This window comes from Syzygium oleosum, unplaced genomic scaffold (assembly GCF_021117445.2).
Source record: "Syzygium oleosum isolate NSW1041296 unplaced genomic scaffold, Sole_v2.1 Sole_v2.24, whole genome shotgun sequence".
Taxonomy (NCBI): domain Eukaryota; kingdom Viridiplantae; phylum Streptophyta; class Magnoliopsida; order Myrtales; family Myrtaceae; genus Syzygium; species Syzygium oleosum.
Window position 1 is genome coordinate 586,305 of NW_026607508.1, and position 25,930 is coordinate 612,234.

At 39.8% G+C, this 25,930-nt stretch overlaps 2 protein-coding genes, 1 long non-coding RNA gene and 1 pseudogene across 5 annotated transcripts; all 4 read left to right on the plus strand.

Moving 5' to 3' along the window:
- LOC115661516 (tRNA-specific adenosine deaminase TAD2-like) overlaps positions 1-25,930 on the plus strand; it is a 111,373-nt pseudogene that overhangs the window by 19,958 nt on the left and 65,485 nt on the right.
- On the plus strand, positions 3,623-6,043 carry LOC115668920 (pentatricopeptide repeat-containing protein At5g46460, mitochondrial-like). Its single transcript, XM_056302553.1, has 2 exons — positions 3,623-4,179; positions 4,308-6,043. Exons 1-2 carry the CDS (start codon positions 3,780-3,782, stop codon positions 4,343-4,345), a joined length of 438 nt encoding a protein of 145 aa, XP_056158528.1. The 5' UTR covers positions 3,623-3,779; the 3' UTR covers positions 4,346-6,043.
- On the plus strand, positions 9,105-20,636 carry LOC115661513 (TMV resistance protein N-like). 2 transcript variants are annotated; one of them, XM_056302550.1, is made up of 6 exons: positions 9,105-9,623; positions 11,660-12,126; positions 15,536-16,173; positions 16,265-16,543; positions 18,075-18,935; positions 20,180-20,636. In XM_056302550.1, exons 1-6 carry the CDS (start codon positions 9,151-9,153, stop codon positions 20,543-20,545), a joined length of 3,084 nt encoding a protein of 1,027 aa, XP_056158525.1. In that variant the 5' UTR covers positions 9,105-9,150; the 3' UTR covers positions 20,546-20,636. The 2 variants fall into 2 exon arrangements, with proteins under 2 accessions (XP_056158525.1, XP_056158524.1); XM_056302549.1 differs by having other exon boundaries at positions 18,075-18,929; positions 20,165-20,636.
- On the plus strand, positions 21,381-25,431 carry LOC115661514 (uncharacterized). 2 transcript variants are annotated; one of them, XR_008814322.1, is made up of 5 exons: positions 21,381-21,480; positions 22,912-23,003; positions 23,085-23,151; positions 24,418-24,577; positions 24,667-25,431. It is a non-coding gene; the product is annotated as an uncharacterized LOC115661514 (long non-coding RNA). The 2 variants fall into 2 exon arrangements; XR_008814321.1 differs by having other exon boundaries at positions 21,397-21,480; positions 22,912-22,949.

Sequence of the window (25,930 nt, forward strand, 5' to 3'; positions counted from 1 at the left end):
GTTCCAGGTACGTAGGATCTTTTGAAATTCGAGAAGGAAAAGGGATTTGGCCTATCGGTTGGCGCCGCCACCGAAACTTGCTCAGGTACATGTTGTGTTCCATGTATTAATATTGTGAAAGTGTGAGCCCGATCCGGCACGCGTGCTGAATTTTTTTCGACGATGTCGAAGTGGATAGCAGAGTGTCCTATGCTGAGGAGCAGGTGCGGATCGTGGATTGTAAGGAGCAAGTGTTGAGAGGTAAGGCCATTTTCTTAGTTAAGGTCCTATAGTGTCATCGGGGCATAAAAGAAGCCACCTAGGAGAGTGAGGAATTGAGGAAAGTTGATACCTGCATTATTCGAGGAACCAGGTACGCGTTTAAATTTCGAGGACGAAATTTTATTAGAGGGGGAGAATTGTCACATCCCGATTTTGGGCCTGGGAAGCCGCAGGTAAATTGAAATATCCTCAATTTCAGTTCCTGGGAAATGGCTATGGTTTAAGTTTGGTGGTTTTCCAATCGGAACTAAATTGTTTTCTCTTGTTTTGGAAAACCCAGTTTCGGATCCTTTGTACCTCTTTGTTTTGTTATGTTTTGGGAGACTTTTGTGATCTGAATTTCAGAATACTTCCTTCTTTAAAGTTGTTCCAAACATCTTGATGTTTTACATACTTTAATTTCAGAATTTTTGGAGTTGATATGAGTGGTACGATGGCCTGATTTTTGGACCATGTGAAACTGCCCAGAATGGGTACTTCGGTGATGTTCACACCGTCTTTATTTTCGACAAGCTTTTCTGGGAAGATTTTGGAAAAGTTTCCTTCATGAAAGTTGTTGAGAACTTCCTTTTCTATAACGTGTATAAATTTGGGAATTTTCCAAGATGATTTGGATTATGGACAGAGCTTACTTTGAGAAACAAGAATTCTGTTCTAGCGAACTGTTTTTAGTCTGTCCTTGAGCTACTAAAAATGATGTTTAAAGAGAGATTCAGATTTTGTGTTCTTCATGAAAAATGTTTAGTAAGGTCTTGTTTATGACATATTCAATTTTGAGAATTTTTGAAGTCCATTTACTATATTTTCAAGGCCTATTTCGTGAACAGTTCAAAGCTGTCCGGTTTTGTCAAATTTCAAAGATTTAGCATTTTCTATATGAGGACATTGGAATTTCGACTAGATGTCTTCTGGTGATTTAAATTACACATTATGATCTTTCCAATGAGATATGTTACACTTTTATTGGAGGTCGGTCCAGGGGGAAACCGAGAGAGAAAAGCAAGCTTGGAATTGGAGGATTCTAGAGAAATCAAAACTTGAAGCTCAAGTTGGAAATGAATTAGGCTTGTTCAAGAAGCCTAATTAAATGATCTTGACTTTGGAGTCCCTATCATGATGGCATGCCTTAATGGCCATGTGAGGTAAGCAATGACCTCATGTCCCAAATGACCTAAGCCATGACCTCATCCTTGGATGACACGTCCGCTTACCTCATTCTCCACGATGACACGTGCGCTTACCTCATCCAAGCTTTGGCCCCAAGTTTTGTCTCTCTATAAATAGAAAGAAGGCCATTCGGCCAAGAGAGAGAGGGAGAAGCTCACGTGAAGCCCCCCCCCTTCCTCTCCCTCACGCCATTTCCATGCCCCGAGAGCTCCGGCCAACCTTCTTTCTTATTTCTTGCTTTGTATTCATGACCGAGAAAGAGAGAAAAAGAAAGAAAGAAAGAGAGAAAAAGCTTACCGACTAGCCCGTGTCTATCTCTTGTGGTTTGATCGAGTGAGGAAGCCTTATGCAAGGCCCGAGTGTTCGTGTTTAAGCCCGAGAACCACCAAGAATCGCCCGAGAATTGCCGAGACTCACGTGTCCTTCACACGGCTTGTTTTCTCTAGTTCTAGTTTAATTGTTGAGTAAGTGAATTCCCTAATATCGGGAAAGGATGTTGAGATGCGTTGTGACGTGGTTTGCTTGGACCGTTTCTCGGTTGTTTGGTTGGTCGTAGTTGGTTCATTTTTCGATTTGACCATGTTTCATGTTTGATGTCGATTTGACCATGTTTGATGTTTGATGTTGTTTTGAGAAAGAACCGAGTCTTGGTTTGTAAAGTGTGCACGATGTGGCCATGCGTGATGTTCTCTTGTTTGAACTTTGCTATTGATCTGCCATCGATGCGGGTGCGGTAAGGGCCGACTTATGTTAACGGCGATTGATATATCCTCGCTTGATATTAGTGTTTTCACTTGCTGAGTCTCCCCGACTCATCCCCCATTTTTCCCTCTCAGGTCCATAGGATGGTCGAACGGACGTCGGCGACAGGGGGAGTTTGAGCCATGTTGGAGTTCGGGGAAAGCTCGGAGCTGTGAACCCGAAGTAGTGGGCTTAGGACACCCAAGCCATAACATTTGTTGTATAAATGGCTAAAATCGGCTAAGTTGGCTTGTAAAATATGTTTGCGTGTCCTATAAATATAAGGTTTGCTCATGATGCTGTTTGTCTTAATCCCGTTGTTGTTTTTAAATGTGATTGTCCCGAGATATGCTTCCGCTTGTATTTAAAGAAAGATAATAATGAACGGGACGTCACGTTAATGACCCCGAGGACGGGGCGTCACAATTCTGGTCTATATCATGTGTGATCCCTAACGGTCCGCGACCTAATGGGCCAGTGCCCAGACACAGGCCCAAGGGTGCCGGGCTGTTCTGTGCGCCGCTAATACCATATCCTCTTTATTGTATACATCACATACAAAGAAATTAACAAGGCTCCAATCCTAGGCAAACAAACCTCTTCCAATCAACCTTGGCCCCATGAGTATTTTCTGACCTTCCTTTACACAATGCTGAGCATTTCATATCAACTTTCTTGGCATAACAATTTTGACAATTATAGTTTATCAAGCTGTAAATAACGACAAACTTGATCAATTGGGGTCTACCTGCATAAATGAAGTGTTTTACAGTCCATGCCGTCGTTCCATTTGGAATCTTCGTGATCAAGGACCTACATCGTTTGTCACTTAGTCTACCAGGGGTAAGAGAAAGATCCTAAACCTTGACAGACAAATTTCCCCATTTAGAACCACTCAATTGAAGCAATTTAGCACAGTATTGATCCTCATATCCAACCAAAAACAATTGTATTTTATTAGAATTCAATTTCAATATGGAGAAGCTTTGGAATATATGGAGTACATTGAAGATTAATCAAGTCCCTAACTTAGGTACCGAAAGGTTTCTAATTGACCACAATAAGCTATTGGTGACTCTCTCGTATAGGACTTTCGTAGGTCTAATTAGTTGAAATGAATTTCCCGACATCGCGCAATGTAAAGGTTTGGGAGAACTCGTGATGATTGAGAACCGTTGGTCCCTTAACTGGACGTTACCTCTAAATCCGTCTCCCGACCGTTCCGGAAGTCATGACAGCCCTCCAAGCCACCATTCAAACTACGAGAGAAACAAGGAGTAGTAACACAAGGTTTAATCCACATTACAATTTATAGAAATTTTAGTGAAATAATACAAGCAAGCAAGCAAGCAAAATTTTCCAATTTACTGAAACAAGTGCCTACGTTATATCAGCCTTGATCATCCAGTAATTGTAAAAGCTCACGAGATAATGTCCCAAATCTCATATGCGAAACCCACACCCAACTCTCCAAGCGCTTCTTTAAACGTGCGAGTCATGCAACTAGTGACAGTCCCGCGGTCTCTGGACACCTTAAGAACGAAAAGCCAGATGAAACTCGGGAGGTTCTGGACATATTTCAATACCTAGATGTTCGTTCGTTCACAAAGATGATCATGGGTTGCCAGAGAACTGGCTGCCTTGACGATGCCCTGAAACTGTTCGACGAAATGCCCGTGAGAGATGCAATTTGCTGGAACACAATGATCAAAGGCTGCTTAGACTGCGGGGACTTGATGATGGCGGAAGAGCTTTTTGATGAAATGCCCGAACCAAGTGTTGTTTCGTGGACGACAATGATAGATGGGTTCTTTCGATTTGGACAAGTTGAGCAGGTAGAGAGATATTTTAAAAAACAGATGCCCATAAGGGATCTTGCTGCATGGAATGCGATGCTTCATGGGTATTGTGAGAATGCGAGGGTTGATGATGCTGTGAAATTGTTTGAGCAAATGCCTTCTCGAAATGTGATTCCATGGACTCCAAGGACTGGCGGGCTTGACCAAAATGGTAAGAGTGAAGAGGCTTTAATTCTTTTTGAGAGAATGTTCGAGTCTGGTGTTGTTCCCAATTCGAGTAACTTGACATGTGCATTGAGTGCCTGTGCAAATGCATCATCTTTTCCTCTTGGTGTGCAGATTCATGGTCATGTTTTCAAGTCAGGATTCTGCCTTAGTCGATTTGTATGTGCTTCTCTCATCACGTTCTATGCTAACTGCAAGCGCATTGAGAAAGCAACCCAAGTCTTCAATGAAGCAGTTTATAGGAATGTGGTCATATGCACGGCTCTTCTAACTGGTTATGGCTCGAATGGTAGGCATGAAGATGGCCTGAAGGTGTTCAGTGACATGATGAGAACAAGTGTTCTTCCTAATCAATCTTCTTCTCTAAGTTCTTTAAACTCTTGCTGTAGTTTTAGAGTCTCTAGATCGAGGTAAGGAGGTCCATGCGTCAGTTGTAAAGCCGAAATTGGAAAGTGATGTTTTTGTTGGCAATTCTCTTATAGCCAGGTATAATAAGTGTGGAGGCTTTGATGATGCTGTTGTAGTGTTCAAAAGACTCAGGGAGAAGAACATTGTCACCTGGAATGTCGCTGTTTGCGGGTTTGCACAACATGCCTGAGGGATGTGGGCTATGGAGTTGTTTAGCCAAATGATTTGCGGACTGGTACAACCAGATGACATCACACTCACGGGACTACTTTCTTCCTGTAGTCATTCTGGGATGTTACAAAAGGGGAGGTGCTTATTCAGATACTTTAGTGAGAACACTTTCAGTGAATTGAAGCATGAGCATTATGCATGCATGGTAGATGTGCTAGGATGATGTGGGAAGCTAGAGGAAGCAGAGGATATTGTAAGAACATGCCCTTTAAAACTAACTCCATAGTGTGGCTTGCTTGGCTTAGTTCTTGCAGGATGCATTCTAACCTAGATTTGGCAGAAAGAGCTGCAAACTATATTCTTGACCCAAAACCACATTGTAGTGCTGCTTATGTTTTACTGTCCAACTTCTATGCTTCTGCTAATAGGTGGGGTGATGTCTCGAGATTAAGAGTGACTATGAGGGATAAATGGATTGTGAAGCAACCAGGTAGCAGTTGGGTTACTATAAAGGGGCAAAAGCATTTATTTCTTTCTAGGGATAAATCCCACCGTTTGAGTGAGAACATCTATTGGAAGCCGGATTGGTTGAAACTGAAGTTGAAGGAATCGGGTAACGTTCCAGATAAGAGGTTCTCTCTCCATGACATGGAAGACGAACAGAAGGAAGGGTCATTATTACTATCAAGGGTAGTACAATAACTGTAATGAAGAATCTTTGCATTTGTGGGGAATGTCATTTTGCAATTAAACTTATTGCAAAGATTGTTGATCGTGAGATGGTTGTGAGAGATTCCAGCCGCATTCATCGCTTTAGGAGTGGCATTTGCTCTTGCGGGGATTATTGGTAGCGAGGGCATGAGGTTATTTCTCCTGTCATGAACCTGTAAGCATGCTGAGTTTGCTCATTGTGTTAAGCATTGATGAGAGTGGAGCTGCTATATGAGCACTATACAATATGGGCTTACTTTAATTGTTGACATAATAGATAATGAATCCATGTGGAATCCATGGCTTTTTTATCAGCTTTGGTTTAGTCTAGGAGGCTAAGGGAGTTCAAACATTTCTTAGCTGTATGTGTTGGGCATGTGGAAAGTTGGAGACTTGGGAGGAAATCTTGCTTTGGATGGCATTGCCATCCATTGGCTCCATACAGGGATTTCTGTTGAGAGGTGAGTATTTATCACTTTGTTTATGGCTTTGAAGCCACCAGAAAAAAAGAAACTATTTACACATAAGATATCCCTTCTGCGGAATTAAATTAAGGGAGAAAACTTAGAGCCTTGGAAATAGCTACTTTCCATCTCTCTCTAGCAAAGAGAGAGAGAGAGAGAGAGAGAAATTGGGGCATTTAGAGAGAAGGAAGTACCACTTGGTAAAAGAAAAGAAACCCACCCAAACAAAAGAAAGGTTCCTGCCCTGCCTCCTCTTTTCTGATTCCTTTTTTTTGAAAACTCCCATTAACTCTTCTCCTCAACACCTCTATTACATTCTCAGAGCCCATCTGTCTCTTCATTAGGTCTATGAGATATAACAAAAGCTTCTTAATCTCTGGATGAAATTTAACTTCACCTAAAGTTCTCTCACAATTTTGCTGGATCTCTTCAACAAATCGACAGTACCAAGTGAGGTTAGTTTATTTATGGTGCCAAAATTAGTACTCTCATGGTTTTTTTTGTCTTGTTCAAGTTGAGCAGATGTTTGGATAGAAACTAGTAGTCATAAAAGCACAATAAAATCTCAATGGTCTAGCACAATTGATCAGTTATCGACACTCACTTATGTGTTGGATGAGAAGTAGAAACTATTATTTTAATAGTGATTAGTCAACTCTTCATTTTGCTTTTCCTATGGATTATTTTGTGTTATGTGCGGTTGAAGTCCATAACTCTTGTGCCATCTATTTTCTTAAGTCTTGCGAATATGTGGCTGGGGCTCCCAATTGCCTGAGTCTTCCTGACCACATTGGAGAACAATCTTGTTCATGTTGAAGACGAATTTCACAATACCTCTGCCAGTAATATTCTAGCACTACCTTGTAGGATTCCTTTTTTCTATGGATGAAAGTTGGATCTTTGAGTGAATTTTAATTCATAGTCCTGACGATGCATACTTGAACTTAGTTTGCTTGTTGTAGGTTTCAGGTTGTGCTTACCACATTTAACACTTTCCACAAATGGAAGTTACACTGGGCGTTACATTTGAAGCTGTGTGTGCATTAAGAGAAAAGATTATCATTTTTTGTTAGACTATTGATGTTCTTTGGCCTCCTTAAACTTGCATATTACATCAAAATGGGGAGTTGTCTCCCAAAATGTCTGCATAAACTATGACAATTTTGCTTCTTCTCCTTTACTAGGTACACGAAATGCTAACACTCCTTGCCCTTGAGTTACTTTTCATCTTGCTGTTATGTTTAGAAAGCGTGACTTCATTATGGTCTTATTTGAAGCACTAGTTTTGTTTCGAGGTTAGAGGTATAAACTTTGAAAAACTTACTCTTTTAACATCTAGTCTGGAATGTTGTAATTCTTTGACTATTAGAAAGAACTGTTTTCATATGTAGGGTAAAACAGAGTTCCGTCATTTGTTTACATGTGAATATGATTGACATCCAAGAGGTCTAGACTTGTCATTCTTTAGAGTCGTGTCACGCTGTGATCAAATTCGCAATAAAACTTTCTTAATATTCATAGCATACAGGTATGGCTGGGATGTCTTTCTTCACTCCCACATGACCCATAAATTACAATGGTTACTCTTTCAATGAAGTCTTCACAAAATAGCCATATAGATATATATCATGTCTTTTGCAGTGTTGAAATGATAAAAGAGTTTTCACTAGAGAGGTATATAAGCTTCCGGGGTAGCTGGGCTTTTGTTCTCGTGCCCCTAAGTTATAAAAATAACGAAATAGGGCTAGACCAATTATATACTTAGTTGTTCGTATCAATTATATATCTTTTGAGTGGTCATGTGTTAAATTATTATCGACAGTTTGGAGAAAAGAAAAAAAAAGAAAAAACGACTACTTGGAGGTTGGGATTGCCATTCGAGGAAGCCATAAATTTTTTCTATTAGTGAGCATATGATAAAAGCTAACCTAATGACATGAAATACTTCAATTTCCAAAAGAAAAACGAAGACTACATAGACAAAAGCCTCGAATCCGGTACATTAATTGAAAACACTTTTGTTGACCGCTCAAGAGCATCAACTATTTAACAATAAATTTGATATAAAAACAAAGAAACTTGTGTAAAATAAGATAATCTGAATATTGCCGTGATATCCGTTCTCCAGAGAAAATAAGTTGATGGGTTCACACCTATTAGATATAGCGGTCCACACTTAAGAACCATTTCTAAAGTTCTAATTTTATTAATAGATCTAATATTGTTCTTTGCCGATATATTTGATCGTGCGTATGATGATGTGTCTTTTGAGGTAGACATGGCCACGAACCGGAACCGCCGGTTCCGGTTCGTGGCCATGTATGAATCAGAACCGGTGGTTCCGGGCCGGTTCTGGCCTGGTTCGGAACCAGCCGGTAAAAATTAAAAAATAAATTATGAAATAAAAAAATAATGAATTATCAAATTATGAAATAATGAATTATTCAATATAAAATGTAATCAAAACGTATATTATAATCAAATTTGGAGAAAAAAAAAGAGAAAGAATGAATTTTTTTTTGGAACCGGGCCTGGAACCGCTGGTTCCAAAATTGTTGGAACCGGAACCGGGCCCGTAGGCCACGGGCCGGTTCCGGTTCTAAACCGCGGGCCCTATCAATGGGCTGGTCCCGGGTTTGACCCGGGCCGGTTCCAGGCCGAAATCGGCCCGTGGCCATGTCTATTTTGAGGGGTCACGTGTTTAATTACGATTTAGCAAAGAAGAAACAACTACTCGAAGGTCGTGGATGTGATTTCAAGGAAGCCAGTAAAGTTTCTTTGTTAGTTTGTGCAATAATTGAGTCCACTGGGACCAGTAGTGATCTATACTATTCTCTGCCTTCGTCGGCTATTTGGCTTGTTGACTGGTCAAATTTGTCGACAATTTACCAATAAATACAATATCAAACAAACAAACTCGTCAATCAATCAGCCAATCGGAATAACCCGGTGATATGCGGTCTTCAGGAAAAATAAGTCCACGTGCTCACACCTATTAGATATCTTGGTCATCCAGAAGCACCATCATTTTCCAAATTTCTAATATTCTTTTTTGTTGACCCTGTCCTAAAAAAGTCATGCGCCTCTATCCTTTAGTATAAGAATAAATCAACAAGAAGATCGAATGGTGAACGGATTACCTAAAAACACTCTACCAGATCTTAAGCTAATATTCGTTGCAGATTGTTGAACTCCATCATCTAATGGCTTCTTCATCGAAACGTGAAAGGATTTACCATGTGTTCTTAAGTTTCAGAGGCAAGGACGTCCGGAACAACTTTCTCGATCATCTCCAGAGAGCTCTTGACCAAAAAGGAATCTACACTTATGTTGATAGCAAGGAGCTCAGGAAAGGAGAGCAAATAACGCCGGCGCTTATGAAGGCGATCGAGGAATCACAGATCGCGATAATCATTTTCTCTGAGGATTACGCTTCCTCATGGTGGTGTTTGGAAGAGGTGGCGAGAATCATGGAGTGCAAGAAAGAAAGAGATCTCATGGTCTTTCCCTTGTTTTACAAAGTGGAACCTAGAGAAGTGAGAACACCAAGAGAGAGGTACGGAGAAGCTATGATCAAGCATGAGTCCAAGTTCGGGAAGGATTTGAAGGAAGTGAAGAGATGGGAGAAAGCTCTTTTCGATGCTGGTAACTTGTCTGGGTGGCATTTGAAAGATGGGTAAGTAGAGTGGAGTTCATATTTTGTATAAGAAACCAATTTTTACAAGTAATTATAGAGATTGTTTGTAAATAGTCTGCACACACATGATTGTAAGTATATGCATAGCTGCTTCATCTTATGGTTTCTGAAAATTCTTTAGCAGCTTGAGTTAAAGTGAGTAATCTCATATAAGAGTTGGTAAATTTAAAATTTAGTTGAAAAAGAAAAATAAAATTTGGCAAAATTGAAGAAAATTTGATAATTAAAAGAAAATTAAACTTGGCAAGTTTCTCAAACGAGAATTGATGACCCAAAATTAGTTGGCAACTTAATTGTAGAGAAGTTCGTAAGTCACTCTAATTAAGATCGGCAATTTCTAAAATTAGTTAGTAAATAACTCAAATGAGAGTTGGTAACTCAATAAAAAAAGATGGTCAATTAAAAGAACATAAGTCGCTCAAGTGAGAGTTGGTAACCCAAAACTAGCAGGTAATTATTTAATATAACGAATGTTGATAAGTCACTCTAATTTATGTTGGTAATTTCATATAATAGTAAGTTTGAGGCCATAAGTAATGCAAATCAATTTTGGTAAGTTACTACGAAAAATTAGTTATTTACTAATTATAAAAAAGATTGGTGATTTCATAAAATCGTTGGTAAGGTACTAACAAGTTATGGGAAAGGAAAAGGTCACTGATCATGTTTTACCGACAATTTTATGAATACTTACAAATACTTATTGAAATTCACTATCACAAAAAAAAAACTATTTTTAGCAGAATTCTATTGTTTTTTTTTACCTTACCAAAAAAAAACAATAGAATTCTGCCTTTGACTTTTGCTAAGCCTTGTTTCATTCGGGTAAGGTCCATAGCTCTTTCATTTGGGTAAGGTCCGAGTCATAAACTCATTACCGGTGGCATTTTGAGTTTGAAAAATCACATGTAGCTAACCATAGAATAGACACGTGGCTTTTACCGTAAAAAAATTTGACAATAGGACTTCATTGCCCGAAAGTTTTACTGACTTATTGGAACAATATAAAATGTTAAAACTTGATCAATCAATGGACAAAATGTTAAGTATGTGTTACTACACCTATCCCTTTTCTTTGGAAGGAAAGAGAAAGTTCGCCAACACTTGATACATGGCAAAAGAACACTACAAGTGCCATAACTTGTGTACGGCGCTCACTTGGTGCCATAAGTTTTCTTTGGATCACTTTAGTGCTAAAATTTTTGAAAAACGATCACTTAAGTGCTAAAATTTTTGAAAAACGATCACTTAAGTGCCAACTCCGGTGCCGTACACAATTTTTCACCGGAAATCCGACGTGGCATTTTTTTTTATTAATTTCTGAAGCTGACGTGGCTCGCCGGAGGCTCACCGGAGATTGGCACTTAAGTGATCGTTTTTCAAAAATTTTAGCACTTAAATGATCGTTTTTCAAAAATTTTAGCACTTAAGTGATCGTTTTTCAAAAATTTTAGCACTGAAGTGATCCAAAAAAAACTTATGACACTTAAGTGATCGTTTTTCCTCCGACTTGGCACCAAAGTGATCCGAAAAAAAGTTATGACACCAAAGTGATCTCCGTACACAAGTTATGGCACTTATAGTGTCCTTTTGCCCTTGATACATGATAATCAGTGTGCACAGGCCATGTAAGGCAATGACATCGCGCTTCGGCGTAATTTGATAGTTTTCAAATCAAAATCTCAACCATCGTTCAAAGTCCTGAATAACTTTTTTTGATTAAGCGTATAAATAAATTACATATTACAGTTCAACAAAAAAAAATAACTAAATCGTCCTGTATAAATCAAAAGCGCATGAATCACTTGGATGACTAAAAGTTGAACCCTGAACTTGTTTCGATTGTTGTGGAGCTCTTTTGAGTTCTAATTCGACTTGGTAGGAATACATTTTGTTTTGGCCGTGGTTATGTAAAAATGTGATGCACTGCTTTTGTCATCGTTGGCTAGTAATTGCTTGTTATTTGCTTATTCAAATTGCTAAAACGGTACCACAACTTCTTTTTTTTTTTTCAGAGATGAGTCAGAGCTTATACAAAGAATTGTGACGGAAATCTCCACTCACCTAGACCGAACACTTTTGCATGTTGCTACACATCCGGTTGGGATAGATTCCCGAGTGGTTAAGTTAAAATCAATGTTAAACCTTGAGTTTGATGATGATGTTCTCATGGTGGGATTGTGGGGACAAGGAGGCATAGGAAAGACGACTTTAGCCAAAGCCATTTATAATGATATTTTCAATCAATTTGGGAATTCATGTTTTTTGGCAAATGTTCGAGAAGTTTCAAAAGATTACAAGGATTTAGTAACTTTGCAAGAAAAATTACTATTTGAGATATTAGCACTGAAAGAAATATTAGTAGTGTCCAATGTTGACAAAGGTATTAATCTAATACAAGAAAGACTTTGTCACAAAAGAGTTCTCCTTATCCTTGATGACGTGGATGACTTGCGCCAGTTACATGCTTCAGTAGGAGAAGGTATGTAACAGTCTGAATTTTCGATCCTTTTCCCGGGATTTAAGAAATGAATTTGACCAATGCACTATAGTGAGGTCTCACCCGGAAATGCGCATTCACGGGATGCTAACCTTAGGGGTAGGGCCGTTACGGGATTGAGTTCGCACGACCAAAGAACTCGACCTGGGTTCGACTTCGACCATATCGATTGACGAGGAAATGTTTTGAGCCAACCGAGACCGATCTATTTGATTGATCGTGACCAAAGGGCACTAGTGACAGACCCTCGCAATTATATGACAACCGAGGTCGTCCCGGGTGGAGTAAACTTAAACGTGATTTGACTTAGTGTCGGTCACGGGTCGAGAGCGCGTAATTCCAGAGAGCCACCCGTTAGCCAGAGATAAGCTAAAGTTGCTATTGCTCGATTTTAGTCATTTCTTGGAATTCGGGCCCGGGAATCGAGAATTTTGAAAGTGACAATTTTGGATGGCCGATGACGTTTTTGGTTTGGCCAACCTTGGGGCCACCCATTTCTGCGAAAAAAAATGGATTTCGGTCCGGGGCCGGAAAAATTACGGTTTTGCCCCTGTGGGCACCGAGGCTGGATTCGAAGGCCGTTTGAGGTTATTTTTCGCGGCCAAGGCCATTTTGGGGTGGCCACGCACATTCAGAGTGGTTTTGGCCAAAAATTGGAATTTCGACAAAAATTGGAAAAATAATATTATTTTATTCCCGACACTTTGACGTGGATTTTCGAGGGCTTGCGCGATGAATTTCGCGATTCCGACGCCATATTATGTTGGCCACGCACATATGGAACACGTATGTGCGAAAATTGGAATTTCGGTTCGGGATCGGAAAATTACGAAAATGCCCCTAGGCCATTTTTGATTAATTCCGAAAATTGGATTTAATTTTGGGATTAACCAAGGTGAGTTAAGGCCAAACCAGGTCTGGTCAACCATGGTTAAGAGCAAATGACCATTCTACCCCTAAATTATTGGATTGGATCAAATTTGGGCCCTTGGATTAGGGGCAAAATTGTCCAATGGGCCTAGATTGTGACACTTGGATCCCACTAAGCTATCTTTGACCTATTTGACCAGACCTCTCTCTCTCCTCTCGGCTATTTGGTTATTTTCCCGTGCAAGTTCTTCTTCTTCTCCGTTTCTTGTTCTAGATTACGTTTACGCCATTTCCGTGATCGTTCACGCCGAAGCATGACCAAGTCTTTGCCCACCAAGCCAACATCACCAAGACAACCATTTTCACCTCTGTGCACCACCACGGCCCCAGTTTTTGTCCAAAACAGCCTTGTTTCTCTGTTTTTCTCTTTCCCGGTCTGCAAACAGTACCGCCGGAGCTTCGCCGGAGCCCCGATCGCCGTTCCGTCGACACCCAGTCGTCCAGCCTCGCCGTACGTCGCCGTCCAGCACAGTCCGTACGGGTACTGTTCACCGTCCGTACGGATCACTGTTCGCGCCTGACCGTCGGACGCCGCGGCTGTCACCGGCACCTCGCCGGCCACCGTCCCAGCCTGTCCGTACAGTGTCCGTACGGAGTGTACTGTTCACCGCGTCCGTACGGTACGCTGTTCACGCCGTCCGTACATCGCCGGCGACGCTGCTGCCGCTGTCCCGGCCCGTTCCAGCCCCGTTCTGTCTCGCCTTTTTTGGGTAAGTGTCTCCCCCAAAAACTACCTAGGAGCTCGGGTATTTCTAGACTCGTTTAGGACTCGGTTTAGGCGATTTGTGACTGTTTTAGGGGCTGTTCGGGACTGATTTGAGTGACTGATTATTTGGTGGTTGCGGATTGATTAGGCGAAGAATTTTGAGGTTTAGGGAGCTTGGATTAGGGCTGTGATGTTGGGGTTTGATCGGAATTAATTTGTGCGATTAATTAATGGGATTGTGCCTTGAATGGAAATTTGTGCGTGGTTGTGTGATTGTGCTTGTTGGTTGGCTTGGAAATCGTTGTGGGCTGATTTGGTTTGTGCATTGGGCTGAATGTGGTGTGGTGGCGTGCCGTGTTTATGTAGCCGTGAAGTGTGGTGATATGGTAATGTGAATGTGCATTGAATTCGCGTGCCGAGAGCGTGTGGTTAAATGGTGCGTGTTCGTGTGACGAGAATGCGAAATTATGGAATGTGTGTGAAGTGTGTATGTTTGGCAGTGTGTTTGTGTGGTGGCGTGGTACGTGTGGAGAGTGTGGAACGAAGGTTTGGAAATGTGGGATTGGTTGGAAAGGATCCGTCCTGAGGCGTGTTCGTTTACGCGGGACGATGCCGTCCCTGACGAGGTGACGATGCCCGGCCTGACGAGGTGTCGATGCCTGACGTGGTCAGAAGACCGTTGGCCTGATGCGTTTTACGCGGGCGCGGTAGAAGGAAAGTGTGTGTAGGATTCCGTCCTGAGGCGTGTACGTTTACGCGGGACGATGCCGTCCCTGACGAGGTGACGATGCCCGGCCTGACGAGGTGTCGATGCCTGACGTGGTCAGAAGACCGTTGGCCTGATGCGTTTTACGCGGGCGCGGTAGTGGTGGAAAGGTTGAGAATGAGTGGGATTTGGCAAGACAAGCGAGAGGATTGTGGAAAGTGACGCATGGTGTGAGTAGCGTGCGAGTGTGTTTGTATCGCGTGATGTGATGCTTAATTATGGGGTAGAAACTGCTAGGCACGGTATGGGACGTGCCCAAGTGGTTTCTATCTTATAATTGAGGCACGCACGCGTCTGTGATTCCTTGCTGTGATGTGTTGGCTGTGTTATTGTCTAACGTGCAGGAACGTGCGTGATGGATTCCAGGTAGGGTCGCATGTGATTGTTAGTTTGGCCGATCGTTGTGTGTTATGTGTGTTTTCGTCTGGCGGTACGTGAGTGCCTACGTGGGGTTTGGGGTTGTACACTTATTGAGATTCGTCTCACGGTTGTATAATCGCCACTTTCAGACCCCCGGTCCTAAACCCGGGAAGTGCGCCTTTTCTTTTTGGAAGTCCGGGGAGCTGCTGTTGGTGCCCAGTGGAGCTGCAGGTGAGTTCCAGAGTTTCAAGCCAGAAATTCAGAAGCAGACTGGACGAGGGCGATCCTTAGGTTTTTCCCTAGGGTTTTAGGGGTTGTGTAAATCGGGTTGACCCATAGGGAAGTTAAGTTAACCAGACCTCGATCTTTTGTTTAAACGGTGACTGAGGATGTTAGTCTGTATTTATGTCTGGAATATGATGTTTGTATATTTGGTGTTGTATGAATATGTGGTTGCTGGACTGTTCAGTTGTTCTACCCCGTTGTCGTCATTATTTGTCCGGGGTTTTATTATTCGCTTCCGCATGTGGCTCTGATGTTTGGGTTGGGTCGGCGACGTTCCTGGGACGTCGCATTATTTCGACCGGAGCGGGATGTCGCGAGCTCGATGGGGTTCGGGGCGTGACAAGGTAAGTGGCTTCGTAATGGGAGTAGGATCATTGTTACTACAAGAGATAGCCATTTGTTAACTTATCTCGGGATAGATCAATATCATGTGTACGAAGTTAGAGAACTGGATGACAGTGAAGCTCGTGAGCTATTTAGTAAGCATGCTTTTCCGACACACCAAAATTTTAAAATCAAGACAGATCTAGTGGATAGCGTTCTAAATCATGCTAAAGGTCTTCCTTTAGCACTTGAGGTGCTAGGTTCCTTCTTACGCGGTAGAAGAGAATATGAATGGGAAAGTGCACAGGATGAAATTTCTACGGCTCCTAAAAAAGGCATCAATGATGTGCTCAAAATAAGTTATGGTGGACTAGAGCCAAAAGTGAAAGAGATCTTTCTCCACATTGCCTGCTTCTTTAAGGTTTGGGATAGTGAGTATGTAAAGAAAGTTCTCAATAGTTGCGATCTTAAGGCAGTGATAGGATTACAAATTCTCATAGAGAGGTCCTTGATAAGAATTGAGTGCCAGAACATACAAATTCATGACTTGATTCAATTGATGGGTATGGATATTGTGAACCAAGAAAGCGATGATCCTGGGAAACACAACAAACTATGGCTGTATGATGACGTTGTCGATGTTCTGTCAAGTGACATGGTAAGACTTGCATATATGATCAGATTCTGCTCCTTATCTATTTTACTCTAATTACTGAACTTGCATAACCCAAATAGTCTTCTTTATACAGGAAGATTGTGTTGTAAAAGCCATAGTGGTGGAGCCACTTGAGCCAACAGAAATATGTATTTTTCCTGATGATTTAACAAAAATGAGAAGGTTGAGATTGCTCATTTTGCGAAATGTGCATAATTCTTTCCAAGGTCCTATATGTCTTCCTAATGAGCTAAGATGGTTTCGATGGAATGGATGTGCTCCTCAGATTCCAAAATTTTCCTCTGGTAGAAAGAAATTAGTGGGACTTGATATGAGCAATTACAGTATCACAGTAGTGCCAAATCAATTTAAGGTGAGCATTTACCTACATTAGCCCTTTTGAATTCAATATATGAAATTTGTATTTTCTTTCCAATGTTTTTCAAAGTTGGTTTCATTGTCTTTGATAAACTTCAACAAATTTTAAATTTTATTGATTTTTGGGAAATTCTTTTGTGATAAAACATATATTCTTGACCTTCATCTATTATATATAGTTAGAGCCAGAATCAGACAAAGTGTTCACTCTTGTGCTTACCACGTGACACTTCATTTTGCTTCTATGATTGTCACATGACTTGACACGCTGCATCGTTTTGTTACGTGGCCCACAGCCACACTCACAATGTGGCACTTTCCTATGCTTCTATGATTGTCACATGGCATGATATGTGGTATAGTTTTGTCACATGCCACACATTCGCCTATTCGCCAAATGACCCTTCACTTAGATTTTGGGATTGCCACATGCATGACACGCGGTACCATTTTATCCCAAACTAATTTTCATCTACAAATAGAGAGTAGATTTGGGTGAGGAGTACCGGTATGGGATGTTTTATTAAACGAAAATTAGATTTTGATAAATGTATCATAATCGTACCAGTGCAGGATTTTCGTAAGACGAAAATTAATAAGGGGTAAATCTGCATGTTGATTTGGGATTTTTAATGATACTTATTCTAATCTTTTCTAACAATTGTTACCCCAATTTTACTTGTGACCTTTTTTTATATGGTGTGTCTATATATTATTCAATTCTTTCAAATAATATCCAAAATGTCAAATGATAAGAGTTAACTCTGAGTTACTAAAATGTACATATATATGTAAGTATGCATGTATAATTACTAGTAAAGTTTCTAAGTGTTTAGTAATTTCTCAATGCGATATTTAATACTCACAAAATCACTTCATAGTAACTTTGAATGAAAAGTTAATTAATAAATTAAGAAATTCACTCAGAAACCTGAATAGTAGGTCCCGTGTTGTCTGATGTACCGAAGCTCCTTGCTTCCTTCCACATGAAGAGTGCTGTGGCCTAAGGATATGTAATAAGGGCATATTCAATGTTCACCCGGTCAATATAGATTATATAACAGTTGAGGATATGTAATTGTGACGTGTTCTTTCCCCTGATAAACCCAATCTCCCCCATGTGTTGTGGAGGCAATTTTATAACCCTCAATCAAGCTAAGCCCCTACAAATAAATTATGATATTATTAATGATCAACATATAAAATCATGGACAACGCGAATGATATCCAATATTAAATTACCATCATTTCACGAGTTTGACTTCCCCGTCTACGTACAATAGCTAGCTATTTGTGGACTTTGCAACATATCACCTCTACGTTAAATAAACAAATTGCTCAAAATTTACGATTGATGGCCTAAAATATAATAATCTCTTGAAAGACCAACACCTGATATGCCTCAGTAGCAACCTATCCTCAAACGGGAATTCCACGGTTTAAATGTAAGGAAGGAACATCATCATACAAACACCCCTTTTTCCCTTTTAGAATGTTTATCAAAGCTGGTTTCGCTGTTTTTGCAGGGCTTCCAAAATTTGAAGTACATGAATTTCAGTTACTGCGAGTCGTTGGTTCGCATGCCTGACCTCTCGTTTACTCCAAATCTCGAGGAATTGTATATGCATAACTGCAAAAGCTTGGTAGAAGCCCATGAGTCCATTGCATATCATGACAAGTTACAGGTGTTGGATTTAAGGGAGTGCCTTGAACTTAGTGTTTTTCCAAATGAGCTGAAGTCAAAAAATCTCCGACGTCTCCATCTTGAAAAATGCACAAAATTTGAAAGATTCCCTGATATTCCACATAAACTCAAAGGCTTGGGAGAGCTTTATTTACAAATGACCGCTATTAAAGAGCTTCCTACATCAATAGAAAATCTTGTCTCTTTGAACCAAATGTACATACAAAATTGCAAGAACCTGGAACATGTTCCATCTAGCATTTATAAACTACAAAACCTTCATTGCTTGGAAGTTAGCTCTTGCACCAATTTAATTGGGTTTCCAAAGTATGAGGACTCAGCTGATCCGTGCATGAAGACTGGACTTCCAAAGTCATACAGTTTAGACCTCTCAGGATGTAATTTGTCCAAAGTAGAGTTTCTTGAGAATCTTTCCTGTTTTCCCGTCTTGGAAAGTTTATATCTGCAGAGGAACAATTTTACTAGTCTTCCTACGTCCATCACTAAGCGTGATCATTTGTGCCAGCTGAATGTTAGAAAATGCCATCAATTACGAGAGATTCCCGAGCTTCCACCACTTTTGATTTCTTTTCAGGCGGATGATTGCGAATCTCTGCAAAAATTTGGAGATTTAACTTCATTTCGCCATCTTGTCCGTAGAAAGTTGACCATGGCTAATACTTCCCCACTTGACCAGGTTAGACTCTCTCTCTCTCTCATAAACCGATGTGGAGTATATGCTGGATCCAGTGTGTGCTTGTATATGGCAATAGCAAAAATGCAAGTGGAGGCTTAAGAAAAGCAAACAAATATAAAGTGAGGTCAAACTGTTTATATCAATGCGTGTTCTCACAAAAGAAATTATCAAAATAATGTAAGAGTTTTTTCTTTATATCAATGTGATAGCCCCTAATTTTTTGAGTACCCAACTAATCTCCACTAGATGAGATAGTCCCCCCTCTGGCCGAACCCACCAACATGGGGTAATTACTGAGGACATGCAGGTTTATGTTACTGGGAGAAGCACAGAGAAAATGTGCCAATGTGGTGATTTGAACTCAGGCGTTGATCAAGGAGGATAAAAATGTTTACTACTTGTGAAACCTCTTAGGCTTATAGACATATCGATACAGTAATGCAAAGTTGGATAGAATAGTGTGCTATGGATATATCATGTGTTGAACAATCATTGGCTCCATTTTCCTCCATCAACCTATATTTCGTTAAAGGAAATATGAAAGGGTGTTAGTTAAATGTTCTCTAGGACTAGAACTTGAAAAATTCATTTATGAAGTTATACACAAACTTTGTCATTTACTACTTTTTTTTTACCATTAACTATTAACTAAAAATGAAATAAAGTTAGAAAACACAGCGGCATAATTAACTTACATAGCAAATTACCATATATAAAAGGTAATTTACATAAGAAATTTACTTATTATGTAGCCAAGAAAAACTTCATTAATTAATCTTTTTTAGATGGGCATTAATTGATATGGCTAGATCAGATGGTAAAACATAATTTCAAATTGCTCTCTTTAAATCAGCTATCATGAGGATGGTATAAAATCAAAACCAAACATTACAAAAGTTAAACTAAGAAAGAAAAATTTTGCACCATATAGTCCATATCTTGGTGTAAATAATCAGTATTTGGCATTGATTGGATACTAGCAATACCAATAACAAGGAAAATGTTGCATATGTCATTGGCTTGAATAATCAGTGTAGGTGGCTACTGTGCTTTTGGGAATGATTTCTATCACATGAGACTTGTACGTTAATGCAAGCAAGGATTATTGGATCTATACTCACTTATTCACCTCCGGTTTAAAGTGGAATTCGCTAGAATTACTAACTCAAATTGAATTTTCTATTTGGAAACGGATAACAAACTCGGTACTTTCTAATGCTCTATCTTTATAACAGAAGTTTCGTAATTACCCTGGTTACCTAATTACTCTCCCAGGAGGAGAGATGCCAGAGTGGGTTCTCCCTGTTGAAGAGGATTCCGTATCTTTTATGGCTTCAGAGGACTTGTATGACAAGTTTTTTGGATTTGCTCTTTATATCGCTTTCGGTAATGGTGACCAGACAAAGAGATGCCCTTTTATGCTTCAACCACATGTTAATGGTGATCCTCGGAGTTACCTTGTACCATATTTCGAACGCTTTGGGTCGGAATCGGATCATATCTGGCTTGAGTATTTTGAACCATTTGAGCTGTGGCAAGAAGTTGATTTTGGTCAAATTGATGGGAGTTACGCACAATTTAGCATAAGACTCTCGGGTGAAAACGTGAAAAAGTGAGGATTCCGAATAATATGCAAGTCACTAGAAGACGATTTAAAGGTTATTCTTCGAGACAATCAGCTAATGGATCCAGCTTTACTCTACGAAATTGTTCCTGAATCAACAAATTTAGAAGCCGAGATTTCACTTATGCACAAAGATAGTTTGAGCGAAGCAGATCTACAAAAATACTTGGAAGATCGTCTGAGGAGTGCTAAGGAACATAGTCAAATAGAATTAAAGAGAAATCAGCAGGTCTTCTCCTCTTAGGCTTTCTTTGGGTATTATACCCAAGTATTATATATATTTTGTTTTCTTTTTCAGCAAAGGCAACCAAGAATTCTAAACTATGCCCACCATAACACATTTTCCCTATATTTTTTTTTCGGGACACTAAAAATCTCAAACTTATATTTGTATGACACATTTACCTCCATAAAAGTTCAGTTAATGTGAACCATTAAAAATTTGCCTACATGAATGCCAGAAAGCAAACAATGCTAACATGGCGCCCACGTGATTTAAGTAAAAAAAAAAAACGGCATTATTTTGGCTGAAAAATCATCTAACGGAACCTCGACGGAGGGTAAATGTGTCACATAGGTAAAAGTTTAGGGTTTTTTATGTCATAAGAATAAGTTTGGGGTAAAAATGTTATGGTGGACATAGTTTCAGATTTTTGATGTCACAAAAAATAGTATAGGGTAAATGTGTAGGCATAGTTTTGGTTTTTTTATGGCTTTTTTTTTCTGCTAAATCCTCTTTTCTCCGCCATAGGTGGCCTGCCAACTCCACCGACGCGTCCGGGGATCTGCGTTGTCGGTTTATGGATCATCTCTATCTACCAGCAGAAACGATAAGTACATCTACGAGATACGATCCTCAAGGCCGCCGAGGGAGCAACGGACTACCGCCGCCGTCCGAAGCCATGGAAACCGATGACGTAGCTTCTGGTGAGCGATTCTCTCCTGAGGTTCGTTCTGGGCTTCATGCAGCTTGCGATGGATCAGGCAACGTCTGGCACATCCGAAGTGTGTTAAGTTTATTTGTAATACTTGTGATGGATTTTGAATTCGATTCGTTCGGTGCTACAATTGCGTGGGAACTTGAAGAATGTATCGTCGAATTTGTTTCGAGAGACGTTGATTGAGTGTTTCTTAGTAAGTTTAGTCTGTGGATGCTTGGTAGTGAATTCATTGGCAATCGACGTTACGCGCTGCGAAATCAGCAACAATCCTTAGAAGGCATAGCTTTTCTTTCTTTCTTTTGATAGGTAGCACTTTGTTCAAAGAAGTAGGTGAAGTCTAGGTTTAATGGAAAAACAAGCAAGGGTGAGTGAAACAATGGGAAGTAGGGTGTACATGGGTTTGTTCAATCCCCTTTTCAGGCGAAGTACTGAGCCAATCCGGGTGCTATAGGTTGGTAATTCCCGTACCCGAAACCAGGCAATGGAGTGGACAACCATCTAGAGAGAGAGAGAGAGAGAGAGGGTTTGGGTGCTTATTGAATTGTGAGGAACTTCGATCACTGGGATAGGACTCTGTCACTAAGTTTTATGAGGTGCTTGAATAGGCAAAACCATAAGGAATGAAGAAGTGAGATGGCAGTCACCAGGAAAGGTTGCTTGGTAGTCAGAGTCCTTTTACTGCTTGTTTACTTTGGCAACTAGGGAGAATTGAAAAGTAATACTTGGAGCTTGAGAGTAATATGAACATCGGTTGTGCCCATGGATAACTCGTTAGGTGGTTATTTTCTTTCGCCCTGTGGACTACGGATATGAAAAAGAAACAAATCACAAGAAACACGGCGTTTACTTAAGTTATTCAGTGGAATAGAGTCAAAAGCACAAGAAGCTGATAGTCGATTCTGATTTCTGAATCCTTCGTAACAGCTTAGGATTCTCTTTTTATTTTTTATGTGCCATAGCTTTATGAAGGAAATTGACTGAGAAGCTAAAACTCCTGGATGCTTCTTGAATGTTTGAGTAAACCTGATTAATGAAAGATAAACTTCCGAGGTACCAATAATAAGACATACTGGAATGAGCAACATGTAGTTTCTTAAATTAGTGGCTTTTTTTCTTTACAGTTGTTAGAGCCATATCAGTTTAAGTGTTAGTGGGATTTGCATCTGAATTACAGGATTAGTATGTATTAACAATCATTACTTGGAAGTTTGTGACCAGTGTATCATACAGGACCTGCAAGATCTTGATCATATAGCTATGAGACATGGATTCATTCAATTAGTAGCTGCATATTGATACTAAAATAGTTCTACTGCTGGCAACTTGATTCTGATTTCCCCTTAAATTGCCTGTATGCACGTATGAGAGGAATTCTGACTCTTATGCGCTTATTTTTTTTCTCCTTTTCTTATATAAGGCAAAGCTTGCCTTGGATAGCCTTGAAGTCCCAGTTGGGTAAGAAACTGATTTCAGCAACCAAGTGCATTTCAGTGTTACTATATTTTATAAGTAAGATGATTATTATTTTCAGTCTTAATTAGTAAATGATTTCACATTGTACTTTATTTGTATTATAATTGGATTGAACAGCTGTGTGATTGTTGAGGAAGGGAACCTTATTGCGACAGGAAGAAACAGGACTAATGAGACACGGAATGTATGTCTACCATTGCTTCTCCACCCCTTTCTATAATTTTTCGCCAACAGCACTTTGTTGTTGTTCTGAATTGATACCCTCACATTATCCACTCGTTATTGTTGATCTTTTTTGTGTTTCTGCCTTAAATATTTCTTTAATATATGATAAAATAGTATATCAGAACAAATCTATTAAAAAGTGCAATTTTCTATGCATTATTAGGCTGTAAATGGTCTTGTTTTCATTATTCTTTCATAAAATATGACTACAGCTAACAAATATACAATGTTTCACGTTTCTCGTTTGCCATTGTGCTCTGTCTGAATTTCGGACCGAGAACAGTCAAAGAAAAAGCTTTAATGAGGAGAGAGAGAGAGAGAATAGAGGAATGATATTTATTTATTTTTTGGATAGAAATAAAGCTGTTGCAAGCTGCTGAACCAGAATGTTGAGTGCTCATAGATTGTGCTGTATTGCATACTTGGATATGTTAACGAGTACTTGATTGCCTAAACAGAATATAATTTTATAGATTATTCTGGACACGTATTTATTGCTTTAAATCACATCACAGCAAGTTGTTGTGGTGGCTTCACCTCTCTTGATTAAAATGGTGTAGTGAGAGATGCAAAATTCAAAAGTTTTGGGAAGCGAGTTAAGAGACGTTGCAAAATCTCAAGTATAGGGAGGATAACTGCAATTTCACATAAAATTTAAAGAATGTAACGCTTGAGTACTAGAAATTAGATCGAATACCTAATAGTGAGGAGCAAAGAGAGTTGTCCATGCTTCACGCATAAGATCCTCTCGTAGACTCTCAGTGTTGTGGGTATTTGAAGAAAGATATGAAATTTCCGGATAAGGTGTATTGATGATTCTGTCTTAAAGACAGTGATTCTTCCAATAGGATTCATAATCTAATGCTGTTGGCTTTGACGAAAATCCTGTCCCTAGGATACAATCTATGCACTCTAATCTACCTCACTTAGTCTGCCGAGCAAAGGATGAACACGATCTAGCCTTACAAGTATAGTCAACATGGAGCAGATACGGAAGGGGCGATTTTAAGAGGAAATAGATTTGGACTCAAATGTTAATCAAGAGTAAAAAATAAATAAACGTGAAGGAGAAAATATTTTTCCTGAAATGCATTACGTAAATTTATGTTTTTTTTTATCTGTATTTCCTAAATTTATGTTGAAACTACACTAAGAGCAACTTTCTCTCTGATAAAGTTCCTAAGTTTGATATGCTTTCTTTACTTTTCTCCTTGCGCATTCCTAGGCAACAAGACATGTGGAAATGGAAGCTCTTGATGTTCTCTTTGAATAGTGGCAGAGGACAAGATTTTCGTCTGCAGAAGTTGCAGAGAAGTTTTCAGCATGCTCTCTTTATGTGACATGTGAACTATGCATAAAGTGTGCAGCAGCATTATCGATCATTGGTGCATCTGTTGATCATACCGAAATAGAACTAAACTTTCATAGAATTTGATTTTTCATAAATGATTAGATGACTCTTAACCATTTTTAGGTATAAAGGAAGTATATTATGGCTGTGCAAATGATAAATTTGGAGGCTATGGCTCAATACTGTCGATGCATTCGAGTAGCTTCGAGGCATGCATTAGGTCAGTTTCTAAACTTGCTTTTGTTGCTGATTCCATATCTACTTAGCTCCTCTTTGAAATTGTGACATATGACAATTGACAACTAAAGCTTACTGGAGGTTTATGTATTCTTATGTTGATTACTGATGGGTGTGGTTTCGTTGTAATTTTGTTTGTTGTCGCACTTTGAATGTTGCTACATATAACCATGAAAATAAATGGAGGTCTATGGAACTAATTTTTCACTGCAGCGAGTTTCTTTGATGTCTTTAATGTTATCAAGTTTAAAACGGAAAATATAACATCTTCAAAGAAATATGATTTAACTATGAGGAAATAATGGTTTTTGATATGCCATGGGCAGTGTACTCATTAAAGAAATCTCTTTTCTTGTTTATTAGTTTCAATTGTCTCTTCTTGCATACATGAGGTCATGTGCTTGCTAAATTGAGGTGTATGGCATGGGTTTCCCATATGATTTTTCATTTGTCTGATGCTGCCATGATCTAACATTTCATGTTTCCTAAGCTTGTCCAGAACTCATCAATTTTTACTCAGACTTTGTTGACTTAAAAGTTAAAACATAGTGAAATGGGATCTGTCTCGTTGTGATTTGAGCAGTACAGACAATGTCTTTTTGTTGAATTATTAGTTTTGAAAGAAGAAGCTCAAGTTCCGGCCCGGGGGGGGAGGGGGGGGGGGGGGTGTGTGTGTGTCACGCCCTGAACCCAAATGGGCTCATGACACCCCTTCCTTCGGTTGTATTGAACACGACGTCTCAGGACACGTCGCCAACCCAAACGAAACACCCACACATATACGCAAGCGGAAGCGAAATAAAACAACCCAGACAATTAAATAATGACAGAGGGATAACGATTGCACAAAACAATAATAGCATAACATTAGAAGACCGTCTCTTACAACATTCGGTCATACAATTCAGGCGTTAGGCTCTTAGGGTTAAGATCCACCATCATCATCAAAAAGAGATATGTGGCATGGTAGACTACAGAATACACAAGAAGGGCCCTATCAAAAGCTCCTACACCCAATACCCAAATACCCCTACGGTACCCACTCCAAATCAGACCTTGAAGACTCAGACTCCGTGTCCGAGTTGATCTCGATCGGCCGCTCCTCAATACCCGGCTCTTCCTCGGGCTCGAACTCCATAGGCTCCGGCAC

Coding starts and splice junctions, on each gene's coding strand:
- LOC115668920 (XM_056302553.1), top strand. CDS start 3,780: ATGATCATGGGTTGCCAGAGAACTGGCTGCCTTGACGATGCCCTGAAA. Junction 4,180..4,307: donor TGGCGGGCTTGACCAAAATG/GTAAGAGTGAAG, acceptor CTTGGTGTGCAG/ATTCATGGTCATGTTTTCAA.
- LOC115661513 (XM_056302549.1), top strand. CDS start 9,151: ATGGCTTCTTCATCGAAACGTGAAAGGATTTACCATGTGTTCTTAAGT. Junction 16,174..16,264: donor ATGTTCTGTCAAGTGACATG/GTAAGACTTGCA, acceptor TTCTTTATACAG/GAAGATTGTGTTGTAAAAGC. Junction 16,544..18,074: donor TAGTGCCAAATCAATTTAAG/GTGAGCATTTAC, acceptor CTGTTTTTGCAG/GGCTTCCAAAATTTGAAGTA.